The following is a 22342-nucleotide window of genomic DNA, read 5'->3' as shown; positions in this document are numbered from 1 at the left end:
AGTTCCAAATTGCTTTCCAGAATGGATGAACAAACTGTGAATTAACTCAACCTTTCTGCCAGAGATAGAAGGATATTTAAAAGAAGTTGCTTGTTAAATCAAATGAATTTGTTGGACTATTGGATAACTGCTGGACTTTCAGGTGGTATAAAAAAAAAAACAACTTGGCGTGGGAAAAATATTTTGGAGTGGGGGGCAACCATTAGGCAGATGCCTGAGATGTCATGGCCCATGGTCAGCTTTCCTTTCTTTTTCTTACCTTGCACATTTTTTTTTTTACAATTTCGAGTCTAAAGATTGTCTCTTATAACACAATAATACATACCGTAGTTTGTTCAGTCATCCTCAAACTGAAGAGAACCTACTTTGCTTCCAGTTCTTTGATACAACTGAAATACTATTATAAATATTTTGGTTCATATGGGGTCTTTCTTTTTGTGACTGACCTCCTTGAGATACATGACTACCAGTGGAATCTATGGATCTAAAGGCATGAACATTATGGGCAGAACCTGTAGAGCCTTAGGTAGTAGAGACAACAAATAGGGCAAGGGTGCACATTTATCCAAAAAAAAAAGTAAACTATTTATTTTAAGCCCTTACATCATCATGCTTTTCCATACGAACAGTTGTAAGAATAATCATAACAAAATTTTAGTTAGCAAATGTTAAGTGCCTTACTGCTTACAAGGCACTCAAAATACAAAAATAAAACAGGACAGTTCTTGCCTCAAGTTTACAACATGTTAACATAAATGATACATTTATCTCTTAACAACAACCACAACAAAAGTCCACACCTAAAAGATCCAAATATTAGATTTTATGGTACTGTTTCCATCTAACAATTCTTTCCTGTAAAATGTAATAGCCAACAGTAGGCTAAATTTAATCAGTTTTTCTCCTCTTAATTTTCTCAGATTTATTTTCTTGATTATCAGTTAACTTTCCTGCAGGTCTTTTCTTCAACCCCTTCATTTTCCTTGTTTGCAGTTTACTCAGATCTTGTTTCTGCATGTGAATTCTTCCATAAGTTGTACCAAAAGTATCACGGGAGATATTTTTCTTTTTCTTTGGCTGTAAAATAAAAATTTTTCCTTTACAATTTCCACTGGCAAAAATACTAAAGGCTTTTTCTTTGAGGGACATCTTGGCGGGCTTCTTTCCATTAACGAACATTTATTGAGCACACTCTGGGTGCTACAGGGTATCCAAGCCATTCACAAATATAGAGAACCTCAACTAAGGAGACTCAAGCAACGTGTCAATGTTCCTGCCCTTATGGGGACAGCAAAAACCCAATCTGTTTTTAAGCTTAAAAAATAAATCTATAAATGAGGCTGTCCATGACCTCTGGTCCACAATTCCAAGTCTCCATGGATCTTAGAATGATCTCTACTACAATATCTGATTACTCACTCACCAAAGCACACTAAAATACCCTCTTCTCCCATATTACACAGGCAATTTTTATTCTGTTCTATTGAGAGCCTGAAAAAATTGGGCATATCACATAACAGGAGTACCACCTGGTAATAAAATGTGGTTGCATCTCCCTCCGTTCTATTACCCTAAAATAAAAATGATCTTTTAGCCAGTTTTCAGTTATGTCTGAGGCAGGCAAAAATATAGGGTTTACAGTTGGGTGGAAAGAGAGCTGGATTTAGAATTCCAGGATCTGCATTCAAAAGTCAACTCTGCTACTTAGTTCCTGGGCAATTTCACTTCTGGGGGCCTCAGTTACCCTAATTTCCAAAGTTAGGAGGTTGGTTGAGATGATGTCCAAGGTCCTTTCCAGATCGAAATCTTAGCTCTGAATCTAAAATCCATAATGTCAAAAACAGTCTAGAATGTTATGCCTAAAAACAGATTAAGATGATATAACTTCTTAAGTTTACAAACTGCTAAGCCAGGAAGGACTCTAACAATAATCCCCCAGTGCAATTCCTTCATTTCAGGACAAAGGAACTGGAAATTAGGGGGGTTAAGTGATTCACTTGGGTTACACCACTAATCAGGAAGAAAACAGGCTCCAGAAGACAGGACAACTGACTCCCAGTTCAATCGTCTTTCCACTAATGGTGACCATACTTTTTCAAAATTATTTTGAAAGCTAAATTCTCAAAAAGATGTCCTGAACAAATTCATACACAGGAGCTGGAATCACAAGGTTTCTCAACACCATGGACAAGGTCAAGATCAGACTTCAGAATCAAGTAACTATCCCACTTGGTCAAAGAAAATTCAAGAGTTCATAGGAATCAATTAATTATTTATTGAACACCTACCAGGACTTAACAACTGTCAAGATGTAAGAACATCAAATCAAGAGGGCTTTCCCAATCATTCGACAATAACCAAATTATTTACCTTCTTCTTTGTTCTCTTTAAAAAATATGCCATCTTTCCAAATAATCATTCAGTTTATACTGTGCCCCTATAACTTGCACATTACAACAAAATAGTTAAGACAGAAGGGATATAGCTGGAAATCAGTGTTCCACAAACACAGTGACCACAAGATGGAGTTAAGCCTTCTTAAGTCTGGCACATGGCAAGAGACTTGTCTAAAAGCCCTCTCTCTTCTCCTGAGAAGCGCTCCATTGTCCTTCTTATGGGTCTTACTCTTTACTTACCAATCAAGAGACTAAACCTTGAAAAGATATGTGGGTGGCTATAAAGCAATGAAGTCTATTCTGTGCTGCTTATGGAAATCAGTCCCCTATCTGTTCCACTACCCACCACAAAATGTCATTCCTGCTGTTACACTTTTCAGTGTAAAGATACTATCAACATTACGGGATTCCAACTACATTCTTTTTCCTGACGTTTATTTAAAAAAAAACAAAAAACCACAGGACATTATTTTGCAAGAACCTATAGCATTTTTGTTGTTGTTTTTTCAAGTCACATACCTTCAGGGCTTTAGGCAATTTCATGGATAACTTATAAAGATCATCTGATGCCAAATAGGTTCTCCTCATGACCAGATCCAGTGATGGTCCCATTTCTTCCAATTCAATTCGTGGTGTTCTGCAACCAGATTTCTTCAATAATAACCTTTATAAAAATGAAAAAAGAAACAAATACTAATACTTTTTCTCTTATAAAACTTTCCAGAAAAAAAGTCAGAAAATCTAAATTTGGTACACCTTACAAGTTTTAGTCAAATGTACTCTGATTAACATACAGACTTTTTGGGGCAGAATACAATTAAGTAACTGGCAAAGAGCAGTTTAAACAGAAAACAGTTTTCTGGAAGTTATCACTGCCCTTCCATTTAACTTACTCAGCTCCCCAAGTATGAAACGTTTAATGTCTTCATGCATTTATGTACATATAAAATTCATTCCATATGAGTCTCTGAAATGATGTGTTTATACTAAAGAGAAACACAGCCTTATGTCTCCTGACAGTTATGATGAGCGCCGATTTATCCTAGGCAGTGTGAGCTTCCCCAGCATAACGCCACACTGACAGAATTTTATCCAGAACAGATTTAAATGTGAAATTATAGTACAGCCAGTCATCAGGCTTGTGGAACAGCCCTGGACAAGAAAATAAGTGAGGGGAAGTATCAGCAAGAGACCCAGAGCTGACCATTGACACTCAAATAAATGAGGCCAGCTAAAAAGCCCTGACAGATGACTGGCTCCGAGGAATATGATGACAAAGATACCGAGCTGGAAGGGACCTTACAAGCCGTCTGTTCTAGCCCTTTCACCATATAATCAAGTAAACTGAGGCTGAGAGAGGAGGGTGACGTGCATGATTCTAAAAACCTGAGGTCTTTCTGATACTCATACAGCCCTCTATCCACTACATTGTGCTGCTTCTCTAAAACAGATTAAGTTTAAAAGGCAGCTGTATGGGTCAGAAATTGAATCTAGTCCTTGCTTGTGATGAGGATGAATGCTGATCCTGAACCGCTCCCTGGGACCTGATGAAAATTCTGACTAGCTGATGAGGTCTACATAAGGCTGACCTTTCTGAGCAAAGGTTAAGAAGAGGAGACAAGAGATAGAAGAAAAATGGAAAGAAGACAAGGACGTCATCACAGAAAGAGTGCCAAACTGGATCAGGCACCTGGGCTCCTCTGGAGCCATCTCTTGCACTGACCCATTTCGTAACCACTGCTGAATCACTTAGGCTCCCTATACCTGTATTCTTATCTGCAAAACAAGGGGTTGGATTAAGATGATCATTAAAGTCTCTAACAATTCTAGGACTGTGTGATTAGTTAGTGTGTGCTGGGGGAAGGGGGAGAGGGAGGCTGGTGTTGTGCCTCAAGAACTCCTGAAAGTATCAACATGCCATACTGAAGCAACCAAGGTAACTGGGGAAGGAGAGGCTCACTGCCACACGCCAATGCCAGGCTAAGCTATAACACAGAAATGAGGACACTACAGTCTGTTTAACCAAGTGAGCATGATCATGTACAAGTCATGGTCAGCAAAGGTTTCACCACATCGCTCCCAGTCAAACTCCTTTGTCTCCCTATTACCTCCAGAAGCAATCTAAAATCCTGATGGCTGTGAAAGCCATCGCTGAATTGCTTGGCCCCTTTTCTATCTTTCCAGTCTTGACACTACTTTCCTCCAAGTACTTTAACATCCAGCAACATTAGCCTGCTAGCCTCCCATATGATACCCAATCCCTCCCCTACTCTGCCTCTTTACTGGATGTCCTCCAGGCCTTGAATGTTCTCCTCCTCATCTCTCCCTCCTGGCTCATGCTTTCTCTCAGCTCATGTCCTCCCTTCTAAAAAAGGTCTTTCCCATTTATCCTGTACATAGCTTGTACAGATGCAGATGTTTGCATGTTGTCTTCCTCATTGGATTGTAAGCTTCTCAAGGGTGGGCACTGTGTGTTTGCCTTTCTCTGAATTCCCCAGTGCCTAGCACACAGAAAGCAATTAATAAATTCTTGTTGACTGACTTCAGCTCTCAAAGCCCCCAGCACCGTTCTAAGACTATAAGATGAGCTGCTAATCTGAAACTGTACAGGGGGTTTCCCTAAATCAACGAAGTCACAGGTCTGTACAGGGAAAGTATCAGTATCTGTAACAGGGTCAACCAAGGAGCCTTTAATAGATCAGGACAAGTGTGGTCTACCTATCCTAAAAGAAACCAAAGGGGAAAGCTCTTGGAATTCTTTGCAGATTCTGAATCCTAAGGCACAACATCACATAGCATACCAACCTAGATTAGATGGTTCTGCAAAAGTGATTCTCTCAGGGAAAAAATTGGCCTCCCCTCTCTGCCATGCTGTGGTTATTGACAAAGCCAAACTTGTTCCTTAGGAGTAAAGACCCTAGTCTGAAGTGAACATCTTCAGTGGAGTCTGCAAACCAAGACCACAGGACTAGAAAGCTAGACAGAACTGACGAAAAATAGGAGATTGTAATGCTGCAAAAATTTCTGTGCAGTCCATCTCTCACACAGCTTTAAGACACTGATGAAATGAATGGGCCTGGCCAATGCTCTCCAATGTTGGCATTGGCTGACGAGTCAGGCTTCCAGAAAGCCAAAGTTCCAATTTCACTGTTGAAGGGCTTTTGAAAATATCAAACCATCACCTGTTACTTACTGTGTGTCAGCTCCACAGAATGGAGAGAAAAAAAATGCATCAATCCTATCATCTTTCTGTTCCTTTACTGATTAATTCTGGAACCATGGACTTCCCTGGTGCCTGCAAAACTATCTGACTGCTATCGTGCTATAGAACTCACCTTCAGGAAAACAGGGACAAAGTAGTATTTCCCCCATGATCTGGCCTACAAATGTTACTTCATTAACTCAGCCTATGAACCAAGATGTTATTTAGAATGTAAAAGGTTATTATAAAAGAGTTTTCATAAGAAAGTCAACCCCTCATGCAAGCACTATACAGGGCTTTCCATTTCGTTACACATTAAAGACGTCATTTTTAAAAGTGCTGCTTACGCTCAAAATTCTATTTGATGTCAAACATTAAAAATAAAAATGTACCATACTTCTTTGCTGAGATTAGCAGATTATGGGGTAGAACATTAAATATACTGTCAGACACAAATTAAGTTTTACTGAATTGCCTCTCCTCTACCTTTTTTTAAATGACTAGTTCTCTGGATAAAAGAAATAGGATATATTTGAAAATAAAAGTGGTATTGGTATAAAAAACAGATGCTATCAATAAAAATTAGAACACTGAAAGAAACTACTATGGCTTGGCATTTCATCCACAGATACTTCACCATTATCATGTTATTATGACAAAGAATATGCTGGCATTGTAGTCGCTGCCCCAAATACTAGTACAAATTCTTAAAATGCTAAGGTATATTCCTCACAGCCAAAAACAGCATATGAGAAAAAACATAGGTTCAAGATGACAGGGAGGTAGCCTAGGGCGAGTGAGGTAGGAAATCCACACTTGGAACAGTATGGACAAGTCCAAGGACTTGCTAGGAACCTGAAGAGGATACGGAGTTTCTAACGGTTTTGGGGGGTTATGTAATCAGTACTATTGTTCAGGCAGTTTTTCCTTCATTCTCAAAGAGGACCATGACATCAGGAAGGTGATGTCATGACTTGCAACTAAATTGGATTTAAGTGAGGGAGGGCTGTGGCAAAGTCACCAGCCTCACTCTCCCCTCCAAAGCCATATGAGCCTAATGATAATACACATATAGTGACAATGAAGATGGCCCCAGATACAGTGGGAGGCTTTGACCTTTTTAAATGCTAGCACGATGTAGGCTTTTAGTAAAAGTTGACAAACAAATCCCATTAGAGGCTCCTTTTCATGGCCCTAACATCTCCGTACATCTGGTTTTTAAAAGAGCACCCACTGCACTTACATGGGGTCTACATTAACAAATGTTACTCAGTATGATATTACTGTTAGTTAGTGACCTGTAGTTCACAAGCTGGCAGCAATGAGGCGCTATCGTGGATCTCTGGAGACCCACACAAGACACCTTAACATTCCTAAAACAGACCAGTTAGTAAAACTGTAGGCCACTAAGAAACTGAGAAAAAACTTAACTGTTTTCTGACCTTTCCTGATGATCACAAGTCATTTCATCAATTTCAAGATCTTCAGACCAGCCTGCGGCTAGATCATGCTTTCTAAAATACTGTTTTCTCCATGTCTAACTCAAGGCTCAAAAACTTTCATAATGTCCTATTGCCAACAAGATAGCCAAAATCCTCAGCACGGAATAGTGTGGTAACAAAAACAATCGAATAGTTATCAAGAGATTTAATTTATAATTGATTATCACAAACTTGCTATAGGACTTCCGACAAGTCATCTCGCTTCTCTGGAAAATGCTGCTCAGTACCTCATGTTTCACACTGGCATCTCCAATTGGTATTGTTATACTGGCACCTTAAACTACTATGTCCCAAACTGGGCTCGTTTCCCCAGAATATACTTCTTTTGGTTTCACCCTCTCTGCTATAATAGTAACCACTCACCTACATCTGTAACATTGGTATTTTCTTTGCCTTCTTCCCTCCCCTTATTAATCATATCTGTATGAACCCCACAGTCCCATTATCTCTCCCTCAACAATCTCACATCTACCTGTTCCTTCCTCACTATTCCCATCACTCCCTCTCCCCATCCCTCTAACACATCCTTTACATCCTTGCCAGATTTGTCTTCCATGTAAATATACTTGATCACATCACCCCAATGCTAAAAATGCTACTTCCTACACCAAATTCAAAACCCTCTGCTTAACATTCCCTTCCAGTCAAATGCCACCATACCCTGTGCCCCTCCCCTCCATACAGGTCTGTACTTTCCTTGGTCCCTGCCTTTACTTGTGCTGTTCTCTAGGCTGTAAAGACCACACCCCCCCCCCTTCCAATACAACCTGTAACAGTTTTACCTGCCCCTAAGCCCTTAAATGTAACTTCCCTTGCTGTGTTTCCACTCGCCCACCCTTTGCTAGATGTCAGGTAGAGCACTTCACACTTTTTATGTATTTATCACATATTACTTTGTATTTGAATTATAAGGGGTGTGTCATGTTCTTCCTATCTACCCCCTGACCAGACAGTAAGCTCCACAGGAGCAAGGGTTAAGTTTTAAACTTTATTGCCCTCAGTGCCCAACACACATGAGGTACATGATATGTTTGCTGAACTGAGTAAGATGCTATGGTCTTTGATCTGTTAATAAATTTTTCAGAAAGGCAGTTCTATTACCCTAGTCAGGAGGTCAAGCTACATGTTTTTCAAGCCACTTTTGTGAGAAAGAAGCAAACGACTAAAAAACGAGCTGAAACGGAGTTTTTCAAGAAGGCTCACTGGAGAGCTGCTTTCTTTGTCCTGTGTCCTACATCATTTATATCTTCAGCCCGTTACAGAAACTGACGTTTTCAATGATTACCCTGAATCAGCCAGAAAATACAAAAAATGTTCAGTATCCTCTATTTATGAAGGCAAGGAAGCACTCCTTACTACTTTGGAAAGATTTTCCACTCTGTACCATAATATAACAACTTATATTTTCAATATTTAGAGCACTCAGAGTAATTGTCATCTATGTGGAAATCCTGGAGAGATTCATCCACTAAGCAATCCAGACAGATGTGGTTTTATTATATCTAACCAATTCTTTGCTGTAAATTATATTTCCTTGTTTCACCACAAAGCAAGAACACATTTTCCTATATAGATCAGGAATAGCTCTTTCCAATAACCTTAAGTAAATATCTTATCAGTTCACCAAATAATTAAAATGTGGATGTGGGTGTACACAGACTTACTTCATTTCATTAAACGTCCTTAATATGACTCCGATGAAATAACATCAGGTAACTTCCTGTAGTTCTTTATACACAAGCTCTATGATCTTTTTACTTAGCTATGAAACAATGGAAATCTAGACATTCTTTCAAAAGAATTCTGTGAAATACTTCTACATTAGAGGTTAGAATTTTTTGTACAGAATTAAAATATTCTGAAAGAAGGCCACCTAAGAACTGCCCTCTGAGAGGACATCCTCCAGTCAACATCCTGACTCTTCTGATCTCTTTATTGACTGCAATCACCTCAGGTTTCCCCTGTGAACCAAGTAGCTGCTCTGATACAGCACTGGTAATGAACTATAAAATTAAGTAAATCCCTCTCTGTATTGCTCACTTTGTGCTGGCAAATCTGGCTGCAGGACCCAATGAAGTTGACCACAACTGCTCATCCTTTTGAAAAAACAAAATACATCTGTATTTATCTTTCTGTCATAGAAAGGACTTTGCTCCCAAATTTTCAATCACTTTAGTCCGTTAGTTTCCTCAGGAAAATCCAATCAATCAATAAGCAGTTTTTTTTATGTGGAGGGAAAGGGTTGAAAAGTGAGGCTGGGGATAAAGGAGACAGATAGAGAGATGACCTCAACTGCAGGCAAACATATAGTAAGTACAAAATTGTAAAGAAACAAAAAACCCTAGAAATGTACAATTTCCAACAAATCAAAACCAGTTTTCCCAAGAACTTTTCACACACATACACACACACATGCACATACGCACACATGCACATACACATGCACATGCACGCACATACATGCACACACATACCCCCCCCCCAAATTTTCAATGGTAATTCTAGCATCTACATCCTAAATACTAAACCTTTTCTCTACAATATCAGAAATAAAACATAAAGAGAAGGCTACATGTTAATGTCCAGAATATTTTATTTTCTTTGCATATTTCTCAATAAGGCTAACAGATATGCTTAAAAATAACCTCTTGATTTCTTCCCTCACACCCTCTCTTCTTTCTTTGCTAGTCTCTACTTCTGTTCTTACCCCTCACCAAGCGCCGCTTTGGCTCTTTCAGTATACTCCCTATTAAGGTATTCTCCTTAAGGCCCTGATGATCACAGGTCTTTTGAAGATTTTTTTCCCTATGAAGCCTAGGGAAACCACAGCTTTCACACAAACATATTTATTATTATTAAATTAAAGATATTCTATGTTTCATAACAATGGCTCTAATCCTACAATGAGTAAACTAGTCTCTAGTTACACAATGTTCATTAATGTATGATGAATTCTTTTATGGTTCATAAGAAGAGATAATTGACCCTATACATGTAAATAAGGTCAGATGAGATGTTATTAATATCACTTTATATTCAGAACTCCTTTAATCTAAGCATCTTATAAGACTTATTCATCCTTACAACTAACAACTAAATCAAAAATGCAGGAAGTGCCATTACCATTTATAGAAAGAAACAGCTTAAAAGGTCTGTATGAAGCAACTAGAGACAAAACAAGGAATTTCCAGAATGAGCTTATGAGAGTGCCTCCATTTTAGATATAGCCCAGGTGCTTCTGCAATCTCCCTGCCCACCCCATCCTGTCCACACCATCTATTCATTAATGTTATACCATGTTTCCTGTAATTATATTCCATTCTGAATGCTTTCTCCAATTGAATGATGTCCTACTGTTTTTCTTCTACAAGTGAATTTACACAAAAACTGCTAAGAGAATACTTTAATAGAGAATATACTGGAAAAAGCTGAAGCAGAGCTTGGTAACAAGCTCCCTTAAGTAACCCTGAAGTATAAACTACATATCAGCTTGGCGTTTCACCCAGCTGTTTCATCTATTTATCGATTTCCTGCCTGCAGCAGAATTTTCTCAGCACTACACTCCCTCACTTTTTATGTCAAAGTCACAGCACACAGATATTATAGCCAACACAACAACAGTCCCAGTCTCCTTAGCTGGATCATCAAATAGATCCTTCCCCCAAATGTGGTGTCCCAAGGCTCTATGCTAGACTTTCTTCTCTCTAGGCTCTTTGTAATCTCTGCTCAATTGGTTTAATTATAACCTCTATGCAGATGATTCCCAGATTTATCTACACAGCTTTGGCCTCTGTGCTTTAGTCCCAAACACCAACTGCCTCCTAGACTTTCCAAACTAGATGTCCTACAGGGACAGGTCTAAAGACTAGATCTAATATTATACTGGTGCAGGCAACTTCTTCTTTCAAAGAAGGTCTGTACCTTCTTTGCCACAGATAGTCTTAAAGAGGTGCCTATGGTGCCGAGGGAGTAAGAGGCACATAGTCAGTATGTGTCAGAGATGGGCGACAGACATCTTCTAGGTACTTTTAACTCAACAAGACCAAAACAGAACCTGGCAGTTTTCTGAGAAAGCCTATCCCTCTACTGAACTTCCCAGTTTCCGCTGAGATTACCATCCTTCAGTCATGCAAATGAGCATCCTCAGTTTTCTACTCTCCACTCAACCCATACATTCTACCACTTGTCAAGTCCTAAGAATTGCACCTCCGTAACATTTCTCCCACTTGCCCCCTTATCTCTGCTCACAGTCACCCCCCAGTCCAGGCCCTCATCCCTTCTCTAACCTGAACTATTGCAGGAACCACCTGTGCTTCAAAGTTGTTCCTTTCTTCATTTTCTGGCCTTTAAAGCCCCTCACAACTTGGCTCCAGCCTTCTTTTGCAGGTTTAATATCCCATCCATGCACCTGGCGGTTCTGTCAGACTGGTCTTCCAACTGCTTCTTACACATGAAACTCCACCTCTCTTTTCCTTGCCTCTGCAAAGACCATCCTCCAGGCCTGGCCTGCACTCTCTCCTTACCTCTATCTTTTAGAATCCCCATTTCCCTCAAATCTCAGCTCAAATGCGACTCCTCCATGAAGCTTTTCCTAATTGTCCAGATTTTGCTAGTGCCCTACTTCCCCCAAATATAATTTGTATATATTTGTTTGTACACATTGCCTCTTGGGAAGACAAGCGTCTTCCTCCTCCTCGTGCACTGACTCTTTTTGTCCCTATCGACCAGTACTGTGCCTGATAAAGAGCAGGGACTCAATAACTGCTTGCTGATTGATCTGGAATTAGTTTCTTAGAGTAAAAATTTAAAAGATTTTAAAAAATCCATATGTAGAACTTTCTGCTCTAGCTTAAACTCAATTACTATTACTTTTAATTAGTTTTCTTTCATAGAAACGAGGAGGAGGGGAAGACACAAAGACACATACTGAGGTGGTTACACCCCCATCCTCCTCTGCAGCTCACATTCCAAATCACTAGCACTTCATTCATTGTACTCTACTCTTCCACAAGCTTAGTTTCTTCTTTTTAAACAAAGTAAGATATTTTTGCTCAGTATGACTTTTGATGCCATAGTGAGAAGTGCCTTGCTACCATGTTACCATATATAGACTATGATGAGTCCTTAAGACTCATTTCTTTTTTCTGTGCTTCAGGATCTTTAACTATTTACCACCCATCTAGCCCTGGATTCCCTGTATACAATCCACTCCCCTCCCCCCTCAACTTTTTATTACAAAGGAAAAAGTATCCATTTTATTTATTTTAGGGATATTCCTCTTTTCAGTTTTCAGTTTCTATACATTTGTTTTATAAAGAAAAATACAGGAGCTATTTTACAGGCAACAGTAGAGGCCTATGATAAAATTGCAGTGTATCACAAACCTTGAACAACAGGGTTATGTGCAGGTCTAAGCTCCCTAGGGTTTTAAACTAAAATGCCTCATGGAAATTTTTAGTCCCTGGGATGGAGTGGATGAAGAAAAACAATAGCTGTAGTCACTGAGTTACTTTCTAGTTCCTTCTTTCCTAACCTTTGTTTACCTAAAGGTTTGGAGGCTTTAGGCTAGGCCTAGAGGGGATGGCTTTAACCATCTTTAATTTTGGTCTATAAGGGTGAATAATGAGAAAACCAGGGTGGCCTTATGGCTTTACTAAAATTTCAGGCTCAAAGAGATTCTATCCCAGGATGCACTGGCAATGTTGAAGGGCAACATAAAAGAGAGTTATTTTAATGGGTTAACTTCAGGCAAGACACAATCAACAAATAGCACAGAGCTGGAATCCCACACATGTTCCACAAAGGCCTGTGGTCACATAATTCTGGATTTGAATAGTAGAAAATAAGCACAAAATATTCCTCCCAAAAGTAAATAAAAATATGCTGAGATACACACTTACTTATAGGTCCGAAAGTAAATCTTCCCATCCAACGCAGTGAAATGCAAAACATACTCTAAGCCAGCAAGACGAATGTTTGGTACCGTAGGGCCTCGGAAGAAATCTGAAAGCATATTGCATGACAGTAAAGAAGACTCTCAAGAATGAAAAAATTTTTTAATTCAGCTACAAATGGAACAAAACCATCAACATGAGAATGTAATTTATTCTAAACACAAATCTAGTAACAACATGAATATCAGAAATACGAGTAGTACAAAGACAAAAATCCCTGATTAAGTTTCACAAGTGCCCCTTCTACCTCTTAATTTAATGATTCTCTGTGGTTAGTTCACCGAACCATAATTCTTTTCAGTTTTAATGCTCTCTGCTAATACTTGGCATGAGGTTGAAAGTCATGTTCACCATGGACATCAGTTTTAAACAAAAACAGACAAAAACACACAAAATGTAGCTCACAGCATGTTTTTCTAGCCTAAGTAAACATAGAGATGAACAAAAAAAAATAAAGTGTTATATAAATTGTTGTCTAAACAACAAAACCATCAGCACTAAACGCTGTAAAATCATAACGACCAAGGCTTGGCCCCCAAAGAGATGAGAAGCCTCCTCCCCCTGCTTCTCTGGAGAGGTGGGTAACCAAGGGTGTGGTGCACTATGTATCACGTCAGCCTTTCTGTATATTTCTGAGTATGTTTCCTTCCTCTTTTTCTTCTTCCCTATCTTCCTTGCTTGGGAAGGGGTCAGGGAAAACATACAGTAGGAAATATAGGTGATGGAAAAGCACAAGCTATAGTAAAATGTGTTTTAAGAGAAAAGCTGTACATCAAGGTGACCCTTGTGATAAAAGGGAAGTCTACACTAAAGGTAAACCTTAAAGAAAATTCCCTAAAGAGATTCCAATTAGAGAAGAACTACAATGTTTTGGGGAAAACACTTGAACCCTGCCTATCTCCTGCCCACATGCAGAGTCCCTCTTCCCACCCAGAACCCAGAGCAACTAATTAGAATAAAACAATCTGCCAAGAGAACATGGTGCCAATTTCACAATGAATGAGGAGATGCCATAAGATTCTGCCCCAAATTCACCACACTCAGCCCTGCTAACAGTAACTCAGTGTAACAGTATCATCACCGAGCTCAGTTTTGTTCCGGGAACAGCGGATATTCCCCTCAACTCTGAAATAGAAGAACCATTTTCAACACATGCTGTTTTCCTAGGTTTTTTAAGAATGAATGATGGATTAAGAAAAATACTTGGGAAAGGAGAACCATATTTTCTATCAGGTCAAAGGGTTTTAGACAAAAAAATAGCTTGTGGGTCGGTGTCTCACAAAAGTCAATGCTTATCTTCCCTTCGATGGTTGCTCCCTGAACTGTAATTTCATTAGAGTTCATGGTATTTCAAGATAATAGAAAAATATATTTAAGGGAAAAAAAGAGGGAGAGACACTTGGGAAGTACACCAGTAACTTAAGTGGCGAGTCTTAAGCACACAAACGCAAATCTGCTCAATGTAATATGAAAGTATGCCTAGAACTAGGGGGAAAAAAAATCAATTGTTACACATTTGTAGCCTGGATTCAACAAATATTCACCAGGTGTCTGCTCTATGAGGTATGGAGGTGGGGATATAAAAGTGAATCTTTATCATCAAAAAGCTTACAAATATACTAAAGGAAGTTAAGAAACAAAAATAATAATATAACCCAAGTGGAAGGAGAGGCAGGAGCAAAAATTCCAGGTTGGAAAAATGAGGGGCACTTTTAGAGGAATGAAAAAAGCCTAGTTTGGAAAAATAAAAAAAGAGTGTTGTAGAAATAGCTGGACATAATATGAGAAAGACATGTTGGGAAGGAATGGTAAATTCAGGGGACTGATGGTGAAAAGCACACCTTCTGCCACTTAGCTGAGAAGTTCTAGAATATTAATGCAGAAAGAGGCATACATTTTCTGACAAGGCCAGTATGTTGATCTGCTTTGTGTGACTGAATTAATCTGTTACAGATTTCACTATGGAGAGGGGAGAGTCATTAGGAGAAAAGTGATTTTATTTTTTAAAAAAGTATCAATAAAACTTTTTTTTAAGTAGGTTTAGAGTCAGATCATAGAAGACCTTGAATACCAAAACAGGAACTATGAACTTTATTTCTTAGACAATGGGAAGCCACAGAAAGTTTCGGATTAAGGGAGGTTATATATTAGAATCATGTTAGGAAGACTGACCTTGTATTGGTCCACAGGGTTGTTGGAAAGAAGAGGGAAAATGTGACAGATCACCATTCTAGAGTAAAAGCCTGAACTAGGGGGCTAGGCAAGGAAAGAGCAGAATCAAACCAACAGGCTTTGCTGACTAGATGCTGGGAGGCAAAGGAGAAGCAAGAAAAGATGACTTCAAGTTTTCAAAGGGCAAGTCGTCTGAGAAGGATGATGTGATCAAACAAGGTTACAAAAAGTCACGAGGAGCTGGGTTTGGAGGGATGGAGAGGTGAGGGGCTGTTATTCTACTGCGGATTGTCATTTCTTTACAGAATATCTAAATAGAGCCAAGTAGCAACATGCATCATAGGACTGGAGACTAGCAAAGCGGCCAGACCTGAACGTACAGATTTGAAACTGCAGAAACAGTAATAACAGAGGACATTTGACAGTGCTTTCAGGTTTACAAAGAGCTTAATGTACATTACCTCACAAATGAGCTCACCACGGGTAATGAAGAAAAGCAAGAAGAACCATGATGGGACAGAATACGAGAAAATCTAATGAGGAGACTAACTGCGGGGAAAGGACGAAGAGGAGGGGGAACACAAGAGCCAAGGAAACAGAAAACTCCCACTGAGCAGAACGGACAGGGGTGTCAGGTGCCTGCAAGGTCAAGGAGGACGAGAATTAAGCAGGGAGGGGAGCACTATGACTCCCTGGGAATTTTGGCAGCAGAAAAAAGAGGAGAGGTAGGACGGCAGCACAGAAGGATATGAGAGAAGGCACGTGGTTCTCCATTTGGTTTTTAAAAATCCACAGTGGATTACAAATATGGAGAAATCAGTGAAACTTGGAAAGATTGATAGAAGTGATGCAGAGTAAAAAAAAGCAGAACCAAAAGAATAAACAATAACTATAACAACGTAAACAAAGACAATAATAAAAGACGATGAAATTCGGGCCAAATACAACAGACAACGTTGGTATCAAATTATTCAACCCAAAGTAAACCGTCCTTTCTTTCTCTTAAACAGTGAAGGACAAAAGTAGAATCAACACCATGTATTAGCGATGGCCAGCCACTTTTTTAGGTAGTTTTGCTTAATTTGTTATGCAATGTGCTTTGTAAAGAATTTATGTTTAGGATGGGCTAACTGTGATAAAACAAAAAGATATCAATGGAAATTATAACTTTGGTTAAAAAAGAGTACATCTTCTCTGGGACAGCCAAAGGCTGCTTGGTGTACACGGAGAAGTAAGTGCAGTGTTCATATTAATCTTGTCTGCAGAAAGTTAAAGGTAACAGCCTTAATCAGGGGGTCCAGTTACTTATTTCAAAAGCTCAATCAAATGTAATAGATACCATGGGGATCAGAAAATAAAACATAACATAAAGCTAGAGTAACCTAGTGTACTTCTATACTGAAAGAAGGCAGAACAGAATGACAAACCTTTCAAAACTGTTTTTATTAAATTGACTTATGGCTTGATAGGGAGCTCCTTAACTATATAGATAACTTTTAAACTGATACAACTGACATGAACAATATTCTTATGATAAAATTTCAAGAAACGAATCTAAAGATGAATATTATCATGGTTTCCTGTTAAAAAAAATAGTACTCATACACTTTGTGCAATAAAGCTGAAGAACACGTGTGCATATTAAGAGCACACATGGTAAGCAGACAGAAGTAAAGAAAACACCAGAAGATTGTCTAGCATGTGTATGCACAATAAAGGCACAAGGGATTCTCAGTTTTTCTTCAATATAATCACTAGCTATAAGTGATTGCCCAGAGAAAAAAACTGTTTACGATCTTCTCCCCTTCCTATCACCAGTAGTTCATTTGCACAAATCTGTATAAATTATACATAATTTTACATCCTTTTCTTGCACATTAATCATTATTTTAAATGATCACGTGGTATCCACGCCCCCGGATCCAACGTTCCTTCCCCCCCTTTCCTTTTTTCCTTTCCAGTCTCCTGGTCCAATCACTAATGATGGAGGTTTTGTCGGTACTGCCCAGTCAGTTCTGCCATCTGGTGGCTGAATCAAAAACAACATGACAAAGGAGGCAATTTAGATTTTAGACAAACTAGCAAACTCCGCCCCACCGTAACCAATTTCAGTACTGATGACATATGGCACTGACACCCTAGTAAGCCTTTCAAACATCTGATGACAAGACCATGAGCCAACAGTCTGACTGCTGCTAAGTACTACAGTCTTCAACTTCATTAACCCAAATGCAGAATAATAACCATTCCACTCTGCTCTGTAAGGGGCCACAAGTGGAACAGGTCCTGCACATCACACTTTTAGGACCCACTCTGGCAAACTAAAGAGAAGTCAAGAAGGCTCATCCCCTTTCTTAGTCCTCTGCTGTCTTTTTAGCATACACCACAGAAGACTTAGATCCTCATGTATAAGGAATGACCAAAGGACTGCTTATGTTTAGTCTACAGGGCTACATTACAGGGAATTACAGGGCAATATAGATTTTAGCTGGATAGTACAAATGTCAAACAAGCTGCCTCAAAAACTAGTGAGCTTCCTATCACTGTAAGCACTTCTAACACTCCAGCTGAGGCTGGATGACCTTGTTTCAAGGATCACTGTACAAGATATTCCAGCAATGAAAAAAACAGATAAATCCGACAAATCCTAAAGCATCTTCCCTATCTCTAAAGGGTCTATGATTCCATAAATGGTTCCAAATAATTTTGCTGTATTCATTATACAGTGAAATAAGGAACACAACTTGAGGTTTTAGCTGTTCTTCATTACAGAGGCAAACATGTATTGGTTCATACTCTACTGCTGAACCATCTTAAGTGACTTCCTATCGCTTCCTAAGTAAAACTCAAACTCCTTTCCTGGGTATTCAAAACCCTTCACAATTCTCATTCACACTCTCCTTTCCTGGGCTTATTTCCAGTTTCTTCCCTCCATACACTCATGACTCACTACCACTGTCGGCCCTGTAAATATGGGCTGTATTCCTCTGCTTTTGCATCCATGGTTCCCTGTGGCTAGGGAGCCCTTTTCAACAACCTCTTCATGTCTGCAAAGTCCTCTTATCAGTCTCTTCAAATGTTAAAAGCCAGCACAACTCTAACACTGTTTCTTCCACTAAAACCATCTCCGATTCTTCTAGTAAGGTACCCTCAGATTTAACACAGGACTTCATTTTTTAACTCTAATGATATGCTTGTAAAGCATTTAGCAGAGTGCCTAGCACATAGCAGATGCTTAATCAAGTCTGTTCCTTTCCCTTTCCCTCATTCCTCTAAAATACAAGATTACATAATGAGTGCATGGTAGTACAACACTGGAAGAATACTGGTGGTAAAAAGATGAGATTTTGTGGCCACGAGCAGCTTGAGTTCTCTATAGGTGTCTAATTCAGACCTATCTCTTCTGCCTATTAAATTCTAGGCTGAACTCAACAGTCATATGCAGTGACTGTTAAAGATAAATTCAGACATGGACTAACTCATTAGGATGCCTATCCAGCTGCATGTCATAATCTGAGCAACACATCTTTCATCCACAAATGCAATTTTTTCCAGTGTGAATAGCTCAGCTGATATTTTTCGATCAAGATGTTTTTGCGTGTCATGGACCTTTCTGGAAGTCTGGTGACACCTAGGAACCTTTTCTCAGGATAATGGATTTTTCTTTTAATGCACAAGATTACAGAGAAAAAAAATTAAAATGAAATCATTTTATACATGCAAATAGATGTTAATATGTATACCCACATACATATATACATACACATATGCACTATATATACATATGTATGTCTCTGTGTATCACACAGGCACACTTGCTGCTCATCCTTCGTTTCTACAGAGGACCAATGACATCACAGTCTGACATCTTGACTTAAGTGTGAATATACACACATATGCAGATACACACAAATGTAAACACAAGTTCAGTGAGTCCTAATTTAAGAAACCCTGCTGCAAAATGACTGACTCACAGAGAAAGCCTGGAAACTTTCTGGGGTTTGATGCAATCAGAACAATACTATCTGCAAACAGAAGCATTTATAGGACTTCCCTGTAAATAAGAAATCCTACTTCCACTTGACTTTGCACAAGCCATCATCCATGACACTGACAAATATTTCTTCCTATTTTAAGTGCTGCGTTTGAGAATACTCCAATGACATGTTATCTACATCTGCATCTGTCATAGAATCTTGTATTCTTTTAACACAGGCATGGTAGAAACTTTTTTTTTTTAAAGAACTTAACAAACCTAAATTTTGCTCTGAGTCAAATGTTTTGTTGTAAATCAAATAGAAATATTTTCTATTTTCTCATACAGATCAGTCAGGTGATGAGTCCTTAAAGATGTGACCTAGGGAAATCGATCATGAAAGGCTGTTTATTCACTTCTTGTAGCTTTTGTTAGCCTTTAAAAATTCATTCTTAAAAGCTGTATAGGTGAGAAAATGGAAATAGAGTTGACAGTTTCTGATTTTTTTAGTAATCTTTTCAAATTATTTTGGAATCATCTGAGATATCACAAAAATTGATCCTTAAGTTCCCTTAAAATTTATCACCTCCTACACACATTTCTCCTGCACTGATCTGGCCAGGTCTAAGGAAGGGGGCACTGAATTGGTGTTCCAATATCACCAATAAGAAGAGATCTGAGGTTCAAAGATGAGACTGGATCAAAATAAAAATGACAAAGATTTGCTTCATTTCTCATCTCGTTTGGTCCTTTCACTTGTATCTCCAGATGTGCTTTGCGTGGTCTGGCTTATCTGAGTCTCATACGCAATGCTCTTTTTAGCTTTCCTCTTTTCAGTGTTGGGGTGTAATCCCTACTTGTAACTTTCTCTTATCTTCTGCAATAATTTATAAATGAGATTGCAATCTAAACCAATACTGTCCTTGACTGCAATATATCTCTGTTTAGAAAGGATTCGATTCTGTTTTTAATGGTCCTCTTAAAAAAAACAGGATGAACAACACTGAGGGAACAGTCACAAGCAAAACTGACTCTTGATCCTCAAGGGGAAAGGTCAGAGGAATAACTGGAATCCAAACGGATGCCTTGGATGGTCTCTTAGGCAACGAGAGAATGGCTAAACAAATGATGGCATATTAATATAATGGAAAGTTACTGGAACATAAGAAGACTGATTTTGGAGGGTTCCGAGTAGTATAAATGGATGCAGAATAAAGTTAGCAGGACCAAAACGTTTACAAAAAAGACATCACTAAGAAAAACAATTCTGAAAGACTTCTGATCAAAGCAATGAACAACTAACTGTCTCCAGAAAACCTCGGATAACACAGTCAGCCACCTCCTGATTGAGAAGTGATGGAACACAGGATGCAGAGACATATACTTTTGGACACGGTCAATATGTAGATTAATTGTGCTTGACTAAGGTAAATTTCACAAGGGTTTTTCTTCCTTTCTCTTTGTTAATGGGGTGGGGGTTGGGGCAAGATCAGAGGAAGAGGAAAGGTTAGCCATAGTGACGTCAAAAAAAGGCAACCACTGAAATATTTTTTAAAATGTATAGAAGAGAACAGAAGGAAATTCAAAAAGAAGATCAGATAAACAATGTAGTTTTGAAAGAAACATAACCCCAGACAAACACAAGAAAATTAAAAGCAACATCTCTTGAACAAGAAAAAGGTCACAACATGATAAAATATAGTTTGGAGTTATAGTTCTACTAGTTCCACCCAGTAGAACAATATTCACTTAAATCTTCTAAAACTATTCAATTCTTTCTTTGATCATTCTTCTTGACCCAAGAGACCTTCTCCAGATCAATACTTACCTCCAGAGGTAGGGAACCTGTGGCTTCAAGGCCACATGTGGCCCTCTAGGTCCACAAGTGTGGTCCTTTGACAGAACAAAACCCCTTAATAAAAGGATCTGTTCAGCAAAACTTGGAATCAGTCAAAAGACCACGCTCAAGGACCTAGAAGGCCACATATGGCCTCTAGGCCACAAGTTCTCCACCCCTGTGAATCCTTCAGAATGGGGAAAGAGAGTACTGTGGGCTTAGATAGGTCATACCTCCAGTTCCTTCAGGGAATGCCTGTAGTCCCTGCAACTGGGGAGACTGAGACTGGTGGATAACCTGAGCATGGGAGTTCTGAGGGGCAGCAGAGCTGAAACCAAGAAATGTCCACACTAAATCCAACATACACAACACGGTCTGCCCCCAAGAGCAAAGGGCCAATAGGCTTCCTAAGGTGGGGTGAAAAGGCTCAGGCCAGAGAAAAGGAGCTTGCATGCCAGTAGTAATAGGCCCTCAGGCCCATGACAGACTTCAGCTCTTCCAGTCTGTGAGATAAAAGGAAACTCAACATCAAAAAATAAAATAAAATGGTAAAAATCTAGTCTCTGGAGCCTAAGGTTTTGTTCTTGACTTCTTCACATTGCTAAAAGGAAAATTCTGGAATGAATTTGTGATTACAGAATACTTGTGTCTTGGTATTTCAGTTGAATTAAAAGAAGATTTTCTATGAGATTCCACAATGGTAAGTCAGTTTGGCTGGAAAATAGAATATGTAAATGGAAAACCAGACTGCAAGGGATGGTGAAGCATATAGGTGTAAGGAAGTGCCCCCAAGGCAAGAAGCATGATGTAAAAGATCATAGTCCCGATGAGAGGCCATCCAAGAACCACATACACCAAGCACAAAGCCCCATTATCTCTAAGTTGATCTGAGACAAACCATGACAAACCATGAAGATGTTTACTGACTGGAAAAAATAAAAAAACTGCTTTGGGAAATATTGAATTTGAGAAACCAGCAAGACAACCTGGAAATATCAAGCAGATATCTGGAACTGTGTCCAAGTTCAGAGGAAAGGTAAAGACAGGAGGTTTGGATTTGGAAGTCACTTACATCAAGGTTATAATTATTGGAAGAGAATAACAAAAAAGAGAATTAGAGATAGAGTTGGACATGGAAATAGAGGCTAGACTTAGAAGACCTCAAATACCTAGTTAAGGAATTTGGACTTTAACCTATAGGCAATGGGACACAAGGTTTATGAGCAGGGAGAGAACTTGTTTTAAACTTTTAACTATTTCCTAACAGGTTTTAATTTATTGACCTAATTTTAAATATTACTTC

At 38.9% G+C, this 22342-nt stretch overlaps 1 protein-coding gene across 2 annotated transcripts in view; it reads right to left on the bottom strand.

The window, feature by feature from the left end:
- Nucleotides 1–560: 560 nt before the first annotated feature.
- Nucleotides 561–22342, bottom strand: part of RPF2 (ribosome production factor 2 homolog) — a 37517-nt gene continuing 15735 nt past the window's right edge. For both annotated transcript variants that reach the window (XM_072643056.1, XM_072643057.1), the window contains exons 8-10: nucleotides 13001–13103; nucleotides 2916–3060; nucleotides 561–1077 (exon numbers count right to left, since the gene is read on the bottom strand). In XM_072643056.1, the coding sequence (XP_072499157.1) occupies nucleotides 889–1077; nucleotides 2916–3060; nucleotides 13001–13103 (437 nt within the window). In that variant the 3' untranslated portion in view covers nucleotides 561–888. The remainder of the gene's footprint in view (nucleotides 1078–2915; nucleotides 3061–13000; nucleotides 13104–22342) is intronic.

Source organism: Notamacropus eugenii, chromosome 2, assembly GCF_028372415.1.
Source record: "Notamacropus eugenii isolate mMacEug1 chromosome 2, mMacEug1.pri_v2, whole genome shotgun sequence".
In the NCBI taxonomy this organism is placed as follows: Eukaryota; Metazoa; Chordata; class Mammalia; order Diprotodontia; family Macropodidae; genus Notamacropus; species Notamacropus eugenii.
This window is presented reverse-complemented; position numbering and strand designations above follow the sequence as displayed.